Source organism: Chrysochloris asiatica, unplaced genomic scaffold, assembly GCF_000296735.1.
Source record: "Chrysochloris asiatica unplaced genomic scaffold, ChrAsi1.0 scaffold00057, whole genome shotgun sequence".
NCBI lineage: Eukaryota > Metazoa > Chordata > Mammalia > Afrosoricida > Chrysochloridae > Chrysochloris > Chrysochloris asiatica.
The window spans coordinates 5,190,898-5,204,820 of NW_006408575.1; the positions used below are offsets into that span (position 1 = coordinate 5,190,898).

The 13,923-nt window shown below is 44.6% G+C and overlaps 1 protein-coding gene across 1 annotated transcript in view; it reads left to right on the forward strand.

Moving 5' to 3' along the window:
* Nucleotides 1-13,494, forward strand: part of SLC36A1 (solute carrier family 36 (proton/amino acid symporter), member 1) — a 62,459-nt gene extending 48,965 nt beyond the window's left edge. The window contains exons 10-11 of the mRNA XM_006863896.1: nt 3,371-3,540; nt 13,077-13,494. Coding sequence (XP_006863958.1) covers nt 3,371-3,540; nt 13,077-13,345 — 439 coding nt within the window. The 3' untranslated portion in view covers nt 13,346-13,494. The remainder of the gene's footprint in view (nt 1-3,370; nt 3,541-13,076) is intronic.
* The last annotated feature ends 429 nt before the right edge of the window (nt 13,495-13,923 follow it).

Genomic DNA, 13,923 nt, shown 5'->3' on the forward strand with positions numbered 1-13,923 from the left:
AAAACTTCTACCTTTACAAGTGTGACAGTCGCGATTAGTCATGTTAACAGTTATTCACTGTTGAATCTTGCGAATCTTAGCCCCATCTCCTTTCACCAGACCCATCTAGACAAGATGATAGCTATTCACTGGGGACTCTTTCTTTCCCCCAGCCCCTTCACTCTTGTTCACTGCTGCAATCACCCCCAGCCCCCACCAGCCCTCACTAGTATTTACCTGTCCACCTGCTGGCTGCTCTCTGCCTGTGGCTGACTTTTTCCCAACCTCTGTTCATCTTGTGGCCCTTGATCCCATCATGAACGCCCCTGTTAAAACCCCTTGAAAACTTCCCTTTGCTTCTAAAGACATAATCTTTAACGTGGCTACTTGAAAGACATTTCCTGCTCTAGCCCCATCTCCACCTATCCTGCTTAGCTAGAAGAGCTTCACTCCGTTTACCCTTTTAGAGAAACTTGCTCTTGACACTCCGTCCCTTAACTTCCAGTCCAGGTTAGATGCTTCTTTTTTTGTGCTCCCATAGCATACTGTGGGCTCTTGGCATGGCACTATAGGATCAGCATTGGACTGTGAACCACAAGGTAGGCAGTTCAAATCCACCAGCAGCTCCTTGGAAATCCTATATGGGGTTTTAATGAGTCGGAACCAACTCAACAGCACTTACCAACAACATAGAACCCTGTACTATGCCCATTCTCCACTGTGTTGTCATTATCTGCTTACTTATGTTGTGACCTCACTAAACTGTAAGCCTTATGAGGGCAGGAACAACCATGTTCACCTAGTATCCCAGCATCTAGCACATTGTCAATCACACCGTACTTACCCTGGCTATGATTTCTGAATGAAAAAGAGGACCAAATCATGAGACTATGAAGCATTTTAGAATGGAGCCAATGTTACCAGGAGGCAGCTGGGGTATATGGGTCATAGGTTTCTTTGTTTAGAAAGCTGGGTTTCAGATCTGGTTTTGCCACATTCTGCGTGACCTTGGAGTGATCACTTAGCCTTTTACTGCCTTCCTTCTGTCATCTGGGAACCAGGTATAATCATTTCTTGCCTCCCCCCACCCCAGTATTTTTCTGAAAACCAAATGATACCTGGGAGAAAGAGCGTTGCAGTGCCTTAACAGGTGCAGGGATCAGTAGAATGTGGCCTTGAACTTGATTCTCTGTGTAAATGCAGTAATTACCCTGGGGTCTAATACTGAATTGTTTGGTTGTAGCTAAGTAATAAGCCATTTCACCCTAGAAATCCTGACTCTGAAAGGGCCAGTTTCCAATCCATGAACCTTAAACTAGTCCAAATAGGTGGGAAGGAGAAGGGAAGATCTGTACTTGGTTCCCAGCATCTGCTGTATCTTAGGTGACCAGACCTGATTTAAAAGGAGAGAGCATCTTGGGATGGATGGGGTTGGGGGAGCCTTTTGTGCCTCACTCTCAGTCGGGAACTGTTGGTTCCTGCATTGCAGGGAAACACAGACAGACTGAAATATTTCCTAAAAACATGACTGTCACATAGTGTGTCCTAAGGCAGCACAGTGTTCCTTTGAAGATTACTATTTCATTGTGGAGTGCAGCTGTTAGCAGACACTGACACCCTAGCTGAGTACCCTGAGGGTCAGAACCAGCTTTCAGTGCAGCCTGGGTAACCTGTCTGCAGTGGTTTTTGGAGCTCTGATCAGTGAGATATTATGTGAAGACAGAGTGAAGAAATAGAGAAAAAATATTTATGTAATATGTCAACATTTAGTACAAGGGTTTAGGGACTACGTTGACTGCATGGCCAGCCAAACGGGAGCCCGAAATGGGTCATGGTTTTCAGAAAAAGTCGTGCCTTCTCTTTCTCGCTGGTGCCTATTTTTAAATTTCAAAGTGCTCTTGCTTTTCAAGAGAGACAGTCAGACAGTAGCTCAGTGTAACTGTCGCCGTTCCCCAGAAAATAAATGAATCGGGAGCTATAGAAGCAGCCCACATATTCTGAAGTCGTGGCTGAGCATCTGTCTTCTTTCCACTGACACCTAAACAGCTGCTGCAATCATTCTGCCGCCGTTAGGGTGCGATTTATTTGGTTGTCCCTGCAGATGGCTGTCCTGACTCCAACTTCCCAGCACAACAGAGTGTTTTGGATATGCTCTGAGTCCAATTATAGAATCGCCAGCTGGTTTCTCCAAAGAGCTTTTATTATCTAGTGCTGGAGCAAGTATAACCTTTTTACCAAACTAAGCCAGGGTGTTCTGGTTATGGAGTCCCTGAATGGTACAGTTAATGTGCTCAGCTGGAGGTTTGAATCTACCAAGAAGCCTTGGAAGAAAGACCTGGCAATCTACTTCCTTGACACCAGCCATTGGTGACTCTATGGAGCACAGTTCTACTCTAACACCCAAGGGCTTACCACGAGTCGGAATCGACTCCATGGCAACTGGTAAAACTGGTCTTCTACTTGCAGCATTAAGGTCATCTAGTTATTTATTACTAAGTTCAACAACAGAGAAGCAGAATGCACATTATATATAAACTGTAACTGCTACAGTTATGTGGATTTCCAGCCATAGAGGACAAATGTTTCTCTCTGTTTAATTCATGAGGATCTTGTTTGAGATGGGGCTGTACTGAGGAACAGAGTCGCCTTTCCTTTTAATGGTCAAATAGAATCTTTAAGTCCTTACTGACCATAGACGTTTTTTCTACTCTGCATGGGGTGATAGTAGGAATATCCCATGGCGAGTCAGTGGCCTCACTGGGAAGCTGCCCATGAAGCACTGATAGAAAGGTAGTGGGATGAAAAGATGGATGCTTCTCCTGTGTAGTCACCATCTGACTCCTGACTTGGATGAGAAAGATGCATATAAATAGGCTTGTTGCATTTCCATTTTAATTCTTGAAAGGCAATATGTGAAGATTCGAGTGATTCAGAGGGTAGACAGAAAATTAAGCTTCCGTCCTTTCCCAGTTCTACAACTTTTCACATCAGAGACAACCATGGTAGCAGTTCCTTGTGTTTCCTTCTGGAGATGGTCCATGTGTGTAACAGAATGGTGTATGGGATGGGGTTGTTTTCACCCTGTTTTCCTTTTACAGGCAAATTGCTGCACACTGTAGACACTGTACTGCTCCTTCATTTTGTTCACTTACCAGTGTATCATGGAGGCAGTTCTATATCAGCAAGTTAGACTTGTCTCTTGTACTTAAGAGATGGTAACAGATAATTAGCACTTAAGCTGTTTTCAGCCTTTCGTACTTATTGGTGTAGTGAAGGGTTTTGAATGTAGGTTGTGTGCACATGTGTGTCCTCAGGATATATTCCTGATGTCTCGCCACATTCCAACGGGACCAGCTTGCAGACTCTTGAGAGTGTCTGGCTGTCTCCGCAGGTTGTACCAATCGGTGAAGTTGCTGTACTCCATTGGCATCTTCTTTACCTACGCCCTCCAGTTCTACGTACCTGCAGAGATCATCATCCCCTTCTTTGTGTCTCGAGTTCCAGAACACTGTGGGTTAGTGGTAGATCTGTTCGTCCGCACGGTCCTGGTCTGCCTGACATGTGAGTACAGACAAGATGATTGCCTTGCTTGTTTTTCCCAAAGGACACCCAGTCCCTTGGGTTTCATGAGGGAGAGAGACATATGTACTATATGAGCAGACAGCTTGGTCTGTTGTCTCTGTTTGAGCTAAGGTAGAGCCGGATGGAAGAAAGCATCTTAAGTGAATTAATTATATCTGTGCTCTAAAGGAGGTGGAATCCTGGTGGCGCATTGCTTAAAGAGCGCTGATACCCAGAAGACCTGCATGTCAACTCATCAGTCGCTCCTCAGGAGAACAATACGGCAGTCCACTTCAGTAAATATTTTCAGCCTTGGAAACCCTATGGGGCAGTTATCCTCTGTTCTGGGTTGCGATGAGTCAGAATTCTCTTGACAGCAGTGGACTTAGTTGTTTGAGAGCACTGGTGTGGCGCTGTAGGGTAAGCACTGGACTGGTGAGCACAAGGTCGGTGGTTCAAACTCACCAGCCACTCCTTGTCAGAACAGAGTCGGCAGCACTTAACAACAACAGCAAAAGGGAGTCCCTGGGTGGTTAGCAGTTAGACTTGTGTCCACCCAGATTCCTGGTGTGATGCTGTGGGATAAAGCCCTGGATCACAAGATCGGTTTGAACCACAAAATTGGTGGTTCAAACTCATCAGCCTCCCTTTGGAAACCCTATAAAGCGTCACTATGGGCCGGACCTCTGGTAGCGTAGTGGTTACAAGTCAGGCTGCTAACCTCAGGGTCAGCAGTTGGAAACTATCAGGTGTTCCACGGGAGAAAGATGAGGCTCTCTGCTCCTGTAAAGATTTATAGCCTCGGAAACCCTATTCTGGGTCGCCATGAGTCAGAACCGGCTCCATGGCACACCACCACCACCACCATAATGGGTCGGAACCGACTGCATGACACTTAACGACAACATAGGTGTCTTTATTCCTAGCAATCTATTTCCAGAGAACAGCCATAGAGCCCTATGGAGCCTAATTCTACTCTCACGTGGGGTCACCATGAGCCTGAGTCAGCTTAACAAAAATACTGTTTTATATTCTAAAGGAAAAGGGCCGGAGTTGATAGAATAATAGAAACTACTGTGGAGATGGTGAGAATTCAGAGTAAATATGTACAATAGCTGTCCTATATATAACGTAAGTCTAAGAGAAAGCTATTTAAACCCATATCCTTAAATGAATATAAGTGCAGGTGTGTTTATTTTGTCAAATAATTGTGGTTCCAGTGTGACAGTCCATTCCTTAGATGTTATTTTTAGCCTGTTACTGTTCTAGAATTTTTTATGTTGCCTTTACTAAGTGTGTATTTTGGAAAGTTTCTGTGGCTTAATCCAAGTGTTTGATTTATGACTTCGTGTTTTATCCCAACTCCAACCCAAGGGCTGTGAGTTAAGACAGTAAGACAGGTGGATGCCACCCTGTTTTGCTTTTGGTTGAAAAGACTGGCCTCAATTTAAAAAAAGAAAGAAAAAAAATCCCAACTTCTGTGGGTTGGTAAAATAGAGAACCTCTGAATATACTGATGTATAATAATCTGGTTTTAAATTTCTAGATTGCAGCTTTCTAAACTGAAATGCTTGAATTATAAATCTCTCTCTCTTTTTTTGTTTGTTTGTTCTTTGGAGACCTTTTTGTTTACTTTATGGAGACTTCCCTGGAAATTTAAAAAAAAAAATTTTTTTTTAATTGAGTCTGAACTTCTGTCTTTGGAATAAAGATAGGGTGCTCTGATTTTTTAATTGGGCTGGAGTGGAATAAGAGGTGTGACTGTTGTCTGTCCTTTGCTCAGAGTCTGGAAAATTAGAAATGGTCACCCTATCCTTCACCCACCTGCCCAAAGAGTGAGTAGTGGACTCTGGCTCATCCCAGAACAAATCTCCCCAAGCCACTGACACTTTTTCTCCTCATTTTACTTCAGGGATAGTGGATGGGAGCCCAGTGTCCTGGACCTCTGTGTGCAAAGCACTCACTGGATCCGGAAAGTAAAGGCCTTCCTTCCACAGCCTTCTGATATGATCCTGGGCAGCACCTGCCTGGGGCTTTCTTGTAAAGAGGATAGACAGCTCAAATTGACCAGCTATGAATCTGACTTCTACTTTGGAGTGTTTATCTGGCAAAACTTGAGGCCCTCTCCTAGATGAGCCCAGTGCCCAGGCAAGCTGTGGCTCCAGGTTGGCTGGGAAGGAGGGAGCAGGACATAACCGTGCTTTTCTGGCAAAATAGTATGTCTGGACTCAATTTAATCTTGTCCTTTGCCGGCCACTCTGGGTGATTGATTCAGATATGTATGTTTCCTACATGTATGAGTTAGGTTACGGAGACTGCTTCTCGCTGCACAGTGTTTATATGTTAGCTCAGGAACCCCGTTGTTGAATACAAAAGGCATTGGAAGAAACGGAGGAGTGATTTACATAATTCATTTTTCTCACAGTGGTTCTTCCAGATAATGTAGGTCTGTCTAGGTAAAATGTTGTTTAGCTGACCACACGGTAGTCTCTTCTCCTGCCCCGTAGGGCTGGGGCAGTGATGCGAGGCCTGATTCCCTCCCTCTGCCCCACTTTCTCCTCAAGCCTGGCTTCGTATCCAGGTAGCATATGTCTTGCTTTCTGCCAGGTGTCTCTCTGTTACACCCTGCAGGAAGCATCAGTCTCTGATTCATAGACCTTGTGTTATCCTTAGATGCCTCTTGAAGTTTCAGGAGCTGCTTTTGATCTTTGAGAGCATTCAGCGTTTATTCCCTTCTCCTGTGATCTGATGTGACTTAGCATTGCATCATCGTCCTATTCAAGAAGCCAGTGCCTTCATCTTTGAGCAGTCTGGCTTCTCTTAACCATTCCTGGAGACTTTGAAGTAATTGTGGCATTCAGTATTAATGTATTTGTTTCAGTTCTTTTTGATGTTTTATCTCTCAGTTCCTTCAGATCTCTTGGCACAAGACTGATTGGTATAGGATTGTAGAGCTTTGAGGTAAATGATTGGCATCCATTATGCCCATGAATTGTAACTGCAGTTCACGCCATTGCTGTTTCTGGAGTTCCCTTGTCTATACCATCTCTCCATCTCACTGTCCATCACTAAGAAGCAGGAAGATTTGGTCCAGCCTCTTTTTATTCCACTTAGAATTCAGCTTTTTCACTGCCACTCACTCCTACCCCCAAAGATGACCATGACTAGTATCTGTCTCTTGATGCTTCATTTTGGCTTGTTGGAAAGTAGGAGAAGAGAGAGTGCGCATTTCATAGAATTCAGATTTCACATGGGACAGTGTTTACTTATGGCTCACATTTTTAGAAATGCAGATTCCCTTATGTCCAGAGCTTATGTAGAAGGACAGGCTGGAAGGAGCTGACCCCATCTGGGGGAGTCATGAGGTATAGGATGAATTGTTTCTTTGAATTCTTTGAGGCACTAATCTTTAATGATCCCCACCAATTCTCTGTAGTATTTGCCAGGGAAGGCACCTTACTTCCAGAAAATTTGGCAGTTTGAGCCCACCTAGAGGCACCTTGAAAGAAAAACCTGGTTATCTACTTCTGAAAAATCAGCCATGAGTCAAAAGTACATGTCTATCCTGACAGACATTGGATAGCCGTGAGTCAGAGTTGACTTAATGGCTACTGCTTTGGTTTGGGATTTTTAGATAGAAGAATCTTAGAACATGCAACAATAAGAATTTCAACTTATTACAAATGTGAAAACATGAAACTATAGCAGTTAAGAAGCCTGCCCCTCTTGGAACACATAGGTACAAAACGTTCCAATCAGCTAGGTTGCAGGGATGGGGAACGTCCGGCCCATGGGCTGTATGTTGTTGTTGTTGTTATGTGCTGTGGAGTCAGTTCCGACTCACAGCGACCCTGTACAGGGTTTCCGAGGCTGTAAATCTTTATGGGAGCAGACTGCCTCATCTTTCTCCCGCAGAAGTGCTGGTAGTTTCGAACTGCTGACCTTGTGGCTCGCAGCCCGATTCGTAACCACTACGCTACCAGACCTGAAAAATCATTTGGTCTGGCCTTGCCAAGGCAAAAATAGTTCCAGCCATCACATTGTTGTTGTTTAGTGCCTTCGAGTCAGTTCTGACCCATAGCGACCATGTATAGGGTTTCTGAGGAGCAGCTGGTGAGCTTAAACTGCCAACCTTGTGGTTCAAACTGACTTTGCAGTCCAGCACATTAACCCGCAGCGCCACACCAGGACTCCAGCCATCACATAGGGGTGAGTTAATTAAATGCTTGACCCAATATAGCAGACTAATTTTTAAGTTGATAATTTTGTATGGCCCACAAATGATGTTATCAGTTTTAGCAGAGAAAAGGTTCTTCACCCCTGCTTTAGAGAGCATGAAGCTTCCGGTTTAAGCCAAGTGACTTCTCAACACCCTTTGGCCTTTCACACATCCCAGTCTTGGCAACTACAATGCAGAAGTGCAGCTTCAAGTCCTAGTTGTGTATCAGTGGGCCCCCCTAACAATCCTCCCTGGGCCTCAGTTACTTCATCTCTGAAATATGAACGGTATCTGGTCCCCAAAGCTTCTCTCAGTTCCTTAATTCTCTAATTCTATGAAGTTACTTTGAGTCTGATTTTAGATGTATACAAAAATATTGCTCTGAAAAAGAAAGTGTGGGGAAAAAAAGAAAGTTACTATTCAATCAGTCTGGGCGGAGCTGATGAAAGGAGATACAGATGGGTAACTCGTGATACTGTAGTGAATAATGCTTATCAGGATGGACTATGAGGGTTGGAAATGCAAAGGTAGAAGTTTTGTAACAAGGAAGGGAGTGATTAATTCTCCAGGATAGGAGCGGAGGCCTCTGGGACCATCAACAGAGAAGAGCCGAGAGCGGGACCCTACCCAGAGAAACAGAGATGCCTGAGATAGAGACAGAGATGATTACGTGGAATGATGAAGCGACTGGGGACTTTGGACCCAGAGAGGGAAAGGGACTGTGGGCCGAAAACTGGGGGGAGAAGGGGGAAGTGTAGGGGGCGGGTTTCTGGGATATACCCTTTGGATGGTTGAGGATGCATGGAGGGGATTTGGAACCATGGCAATGAGATGATATACGATGGAATGAATGTAAAACTAAAGTTCTCCCATGTAAACTATCATATAATTCACAATAAAACATTAAAAAAAAAAAAACACATTTGAGATTTAAAGAAGCAATGGCCTGTAACCCATTGGTTTAACAAAATGTAAATAGTTTTTCATTTTACGTTCTATGTCTGAATTCTTGATGGTACATTTAAAAAATAGTTGCCACTATATAATACACATAACTTTGTCTTTTGCACGTTATTTAATATTATATTATGAATATACTTACCTTTCATAAATATTTGCACAGCGACATGATATTCCATTTTATTGCTGGGTCATATTTACTAAAAGGAGCTCTGGTAGCGTAGTGGTTACGAATCGGGCTTCAAACCACTAGGTAGGCAGTTCGAAACTACCAGCTGTACCGTGGGAGAAAGAGGAGGCTTTCTACTCCTGTAAAGATTCACAGCCTCGGAAACCCTGTACAGGGTCGCTATGAGTCGGAACCAACTCCACGGCAAACAACACCAACATATTTACTAAACTACTTCTTTAGTGTTAGACATGTAAATTGTTTCCCTTGCTTTTGTATTACTTTGTTGTACCCAAAACCAAACCCATTTCCATAACTGGCCCCATAAGGTTCCTATCTAATCTTTCAAGTTATTGGTAGTTTGGTTCCAGAAAGATAGTTCTTGAATGAGTGATTACTCAAGGCAGACAATTTTTTTACTGGTTAAACTAAACAGCACATAACAACACCAAAGTTAATCTGTTGTTTGGTTTTAAGAAGACTTCAGGGTATATTTTTGGTTTAAAGATTATTACAGGGCAGTAGTTTCAAGAATCATCCAACTTCCATGGGTCCAGAAAACCTGTTGTTGTTAGGTGCCATTGAGTCAGTTCTGACTTCTAGCAACCCTATGCATAACAGAATGAAACACTGTCCAGTCCTATGCTATCCTCACAATTATTGCTACATTTGAGCCCATTGCTGCTGTAGTCTGTGACAGGTAAACATTCTGTTCTGTATTTTCCCCCTTTTGATCAAGATTCTGCTATAAAATCTTTGATCCAAGTGTTAAGTAGTGATGTTTATTGGCTGTGTTCTTTACGGCAGCAGATCTCCAGACCTTTGTTTTGTGGCATTGCTGGGTGGGTTCAAACTGCCAACCTTATTTAGTTATGTTGTTGTTGTTGTTGTTAAGTGCCCATAGCAACCCTGTATAGGGTTTCCAAGGAACAGCTGGTGAGCTTGAACCGCTAACCTTGCAGTTCAAATGGCTTTGCAGTCTGGTGCATTAACCCACAGCGCCACACCAGGGCTTCTACCTAAATGAAGAACTCCTGGTAGGGCACTGAAAGGATAAACACTGGACTGCTAACCACATGGCTGGTGGTTCAAACCCAATAGCTGCTCCTTGTAAATCCTATACGGGTCGCTATAAGTCTGAACCGACATGGTGGTACTTTAACAATATCCTAAATGAAATGATCTAGTCTTAAACTACTGCTAATTTTAAAGGCAGACTTATAGATGCTGAAGAGTAATATGGGGGGGAGGGGGGTCTTTACCAGCATCTCTGGTGGCATAGTGCCTGACTGCTAACCAAAAGGTTGGCAGTTCAAACCAACCAGCTGCTCTGTGGGAGAAAGATATGGCTGTCTGCTTCTGAGAAGATTTACCATTTTGGAAACCTTCTGGGAGCAGTTCTACTCTGCCCTATAGGGTGTCTCTGAATCAGAATCAAATCGATGAAAGTGAGATTTTTTTTTTTTTAGTGTTTACCAGCATCCATCATAATGAAACAGTAGAAAGAGCTTCCGGACACAGGAGCTATCAATTTCCAAGTATTTCTGTAAATGTATGTTTGTTCTTTTAATTGATTTGTGTTTCTCGCTGCATAATTCAACTCCTTCTGTTGCTGGTCCAAAACCACAGGCTCCAGATTTCCTCTGAACATGACCGTTTACCTCCTGTTACTTCACAGTTGTTACAAGATGGTATTTTTTAGTGTCTCTTCACCCAAAGGGATAGTGTGTTGTAATAACCTTAGAGCTCTCTTGATTACCACAGCTAAGCCTCTGCAGAGCCTCTGTAACTGCTTTTTGGGAATACCTGACTTCCTTTTCCTGCTGGGGCTTTGGGGGATGGGGGAACATAGGGAATGCTGGGAGAAGGTATGCCTAGATGTCTGTTTCCTGAAATCTTTACCTCTTGATTTTCTCTTTCTAGGGGACTTGAATGCACAGACTATATAGGCGTTTAGTTCTAGAAGTGTCTTTGCTGCCTCCATATCTCATGAAGAAAAGTAGTTGACTCCTGCTTCTAGATTTAAAGCTATTTGCATTGTGGCAAAACAGCCCTGCCTTTAGACCCTTGTTGTTGTTAAGTGCTGTGGAGTTGATTCCAACCTATAGCGACCTTGAATAGGGTTTCCAAAAGAACTCTGGTAGCATAGTGGTTACGAATTGGGCTGTGAACCTAAAGGTCAGCAGTTTGAAACTACCAGCTGCTCCGCCGGAGAAAGATGAGGCGTTCTGCTCCCGTAAAGATTTGTAGCCTCGGAAACCCTGTACAGGGTCGCTATGAGTCAGAACAACTCCATGGCACAACAACAGCACAACATAGGGTTTCCAAGGAGCAGCTGGTGAGCTTGAACCGCCGACCTTGCAGTTCAAATGGCTTTGCAGTCTGGCACATTAACCCAGGGCTGTTTATACTCATTGGTTGGGCCTCTTCGCCTCTTCCCACTGGATTAGTGGGAGGTGTATTTTTCTTGCTGCTTCCCTGCCTTGCCTTTCTCCACTCCCCGCTTATTTTAGGGTGCAGTTGTAGTATTTGGCTCTTCTAGATTGGAAGAGATGCTTCTTTTGCAGCCCTGTGGTCCTGGCTGTAAGAGAAAAGTTTGCCTCTTTTTGAAGTTTCACTAAGGAAATCTGTTTTACCCACACTCACCATGGTTATCCTTTGAATTAGCCACAAGGCTCAGCTTTAGATTGCTGTTAAATTTTCATGATGGGAAGTGGAAGATCTCGGTCTGCTTTGAATAAAGCTTCTGATCCAACAAGCTTCTGTTGTTGTTTCCACTTAACTCAGAATGGAACATGTCTCTGCACTTAAGCCCAACTGCAAAGTGCCCATGTGTCCTCCCCCTTAATGGGGAAGATGGCCAACTTGCAGGGCAGGGAGGGGCCAGCAGGTTTTCTGCAGTGCTCATTTCCTGTGATAAAAAATGATTTCCTCTAATGAGCTGGGCTGAGCATCTGTGGTGGCCATTACCTGGTAGACACACACTCTGTTTAACAGCCCCAAACCTGGGGGACTAGAAACTACCCAAGGGGATCTCATCCTCCCTCTGTGCCTCTACTGGAGCAGCCTGGCTTCATGATGTGGCAGAGCTGCATGAGATTTCAGGGTTTGTCTAGTGACTACGTGGTGAGGGGTTTGCCTTGGGCCCCTTGTTACAGCGCAAGAACTGCTGGTGATGGGAGCTAACGTTTATGAAGCACCTGTTACATTCCTGGTCCTCTGAACGCTTTGTGTGAGTTTGCTCATTTGTGCATCTCTATGCGTCAGTCATGGAATGGAGTCTGGGATGTGGTGGAGCTGCCTCTCCAGCACTCATTTCCCAGAATGACTGCCTCAGTGTCCAACTGATGCTCCATCCCTGCACCATCACTGAGGCTGACATGGAACCCAGAGAGGGCGAGTTTCTTAGCCCAGGTCACACAGCAGATCAGTTCTTGTTCAGCATTAGATTATCCATAATAAAGATGCCATTTTGTCATCAGTCTACAAACTCTGAATTAGAAGTAGCTAAGGAGCCCTGGTGTGACATTGTAGGTTAATGTACTGAACTACAAAGTCTTTTGAACTGCAAGGTCGGCAGTTCAAGCTCACCAGCGGCTCCTCAGAAACCCTATGCAGGGTCGCTATGGGTTGGAACCAACTCGACGGCACTTAACAACAAGAAGGACTAGAATAGACTGTTTTCTCATGGAATAAGTTAAAAGCCATGTTTTCTCATGGAATAATTTAAAAGCCAACGTGTTGGTGGGGTGAGGGGGGTTGTATACTTTTGGTTAACTTTCCAAAAATTTCTAGAACACAATTATCATTACAATTGATTAGTAGAAAAAGGAAAGATGAAGAGATTGTGCTAGCATGAAAACAGGTGGCGGAGGCAGATCTAAGGCTCCATATGCGTCTGCCATGTTGTTATCAGGCTTTGAAACTACTTTCTGATTTCCTCTGACAAAGCAGGAGGAGAGCAGGACTGATTGTATACTAGATTGCTAGCCAAGTGATTGCGGTACATCTCAGGGTAAACAACCACGAATACCTAACTCCCCTGGTTAGTCACAGAAAACTTCTTCCTGCTAATTTGCCTTACAAGTGTGAGCTGGTGCCATCATGTATCGAATTTTAGAGAGCTCTCTTTTCTATAGGGTGCACAAATGCAGATTTGCTCAACAAACCTGTCCTCTCTCCCTGCAGGCGTCTTGGCCATCCTCATCCCCCGCCTGGACCTGGTCATCTCCCTGGTGGGCTCCGTGAGCAGCAGCGCCCTGGCCCTCATCATCCCGCCCCTCCTGGAGATCACCACCTACTACTCAGAGGGCATGAGCCCCCTAACCATCGTCAAGGATGCCCTCATTAGCATCCTGGGCTTCATGGGCTTTGTGGTGGGGACCTACCAGGCCATCCACGAGCTGATCCAGCCAAACGATTCCATTGTCATCAACTCCACCAGTGCCTTTATATAGGATCTTGGTACAGCGTCTGCACTGGCCACCCCCACCTTTGTGTGTCCCCCCAGTGCCTGTCCTCAGAGCCTCAGGTAAACGCCAGGCTCTGGGGAAAGGCAGGGTTACTGTCTGGGAACCCTCAACCTGGTACCTGGTATGCTGGGCCACATAGGCTGAGGGTGTGGAGGAGGAGTGAGGAGCTGATCACGGGAGGTACCACTGTTCTTTCTACTTGTTTTAGCCCAGAACGTCTCAGCTCTTTCCCTCATCGTGCCTCCTCCCTTCTGACCACATCCCCCAAATCATTCCAGTCGCACACTGCTCACTTTAAGAAACATATGCCCACACCTCATGTTTTCTCCCTTCCTTGGTAGTCAGGCTTAGATTCTATACGTGGGACCGCCCCGTCTTCTTCACCTAAGAAAGGTCTAACCCTTCCTTAGCTCTCTCCCAAATTTTTTACCTCAATATTCTTTTCCCAGTTCACTCTCCAGGGAGTGGTTAGGCCTACCAACTAGTTTCAAACCAGCGCCCCCAATGCTGGAGTTTTTCATCTGAACTCTCTATGGCTTGATGTGACCCCCTAGGGCAGCACT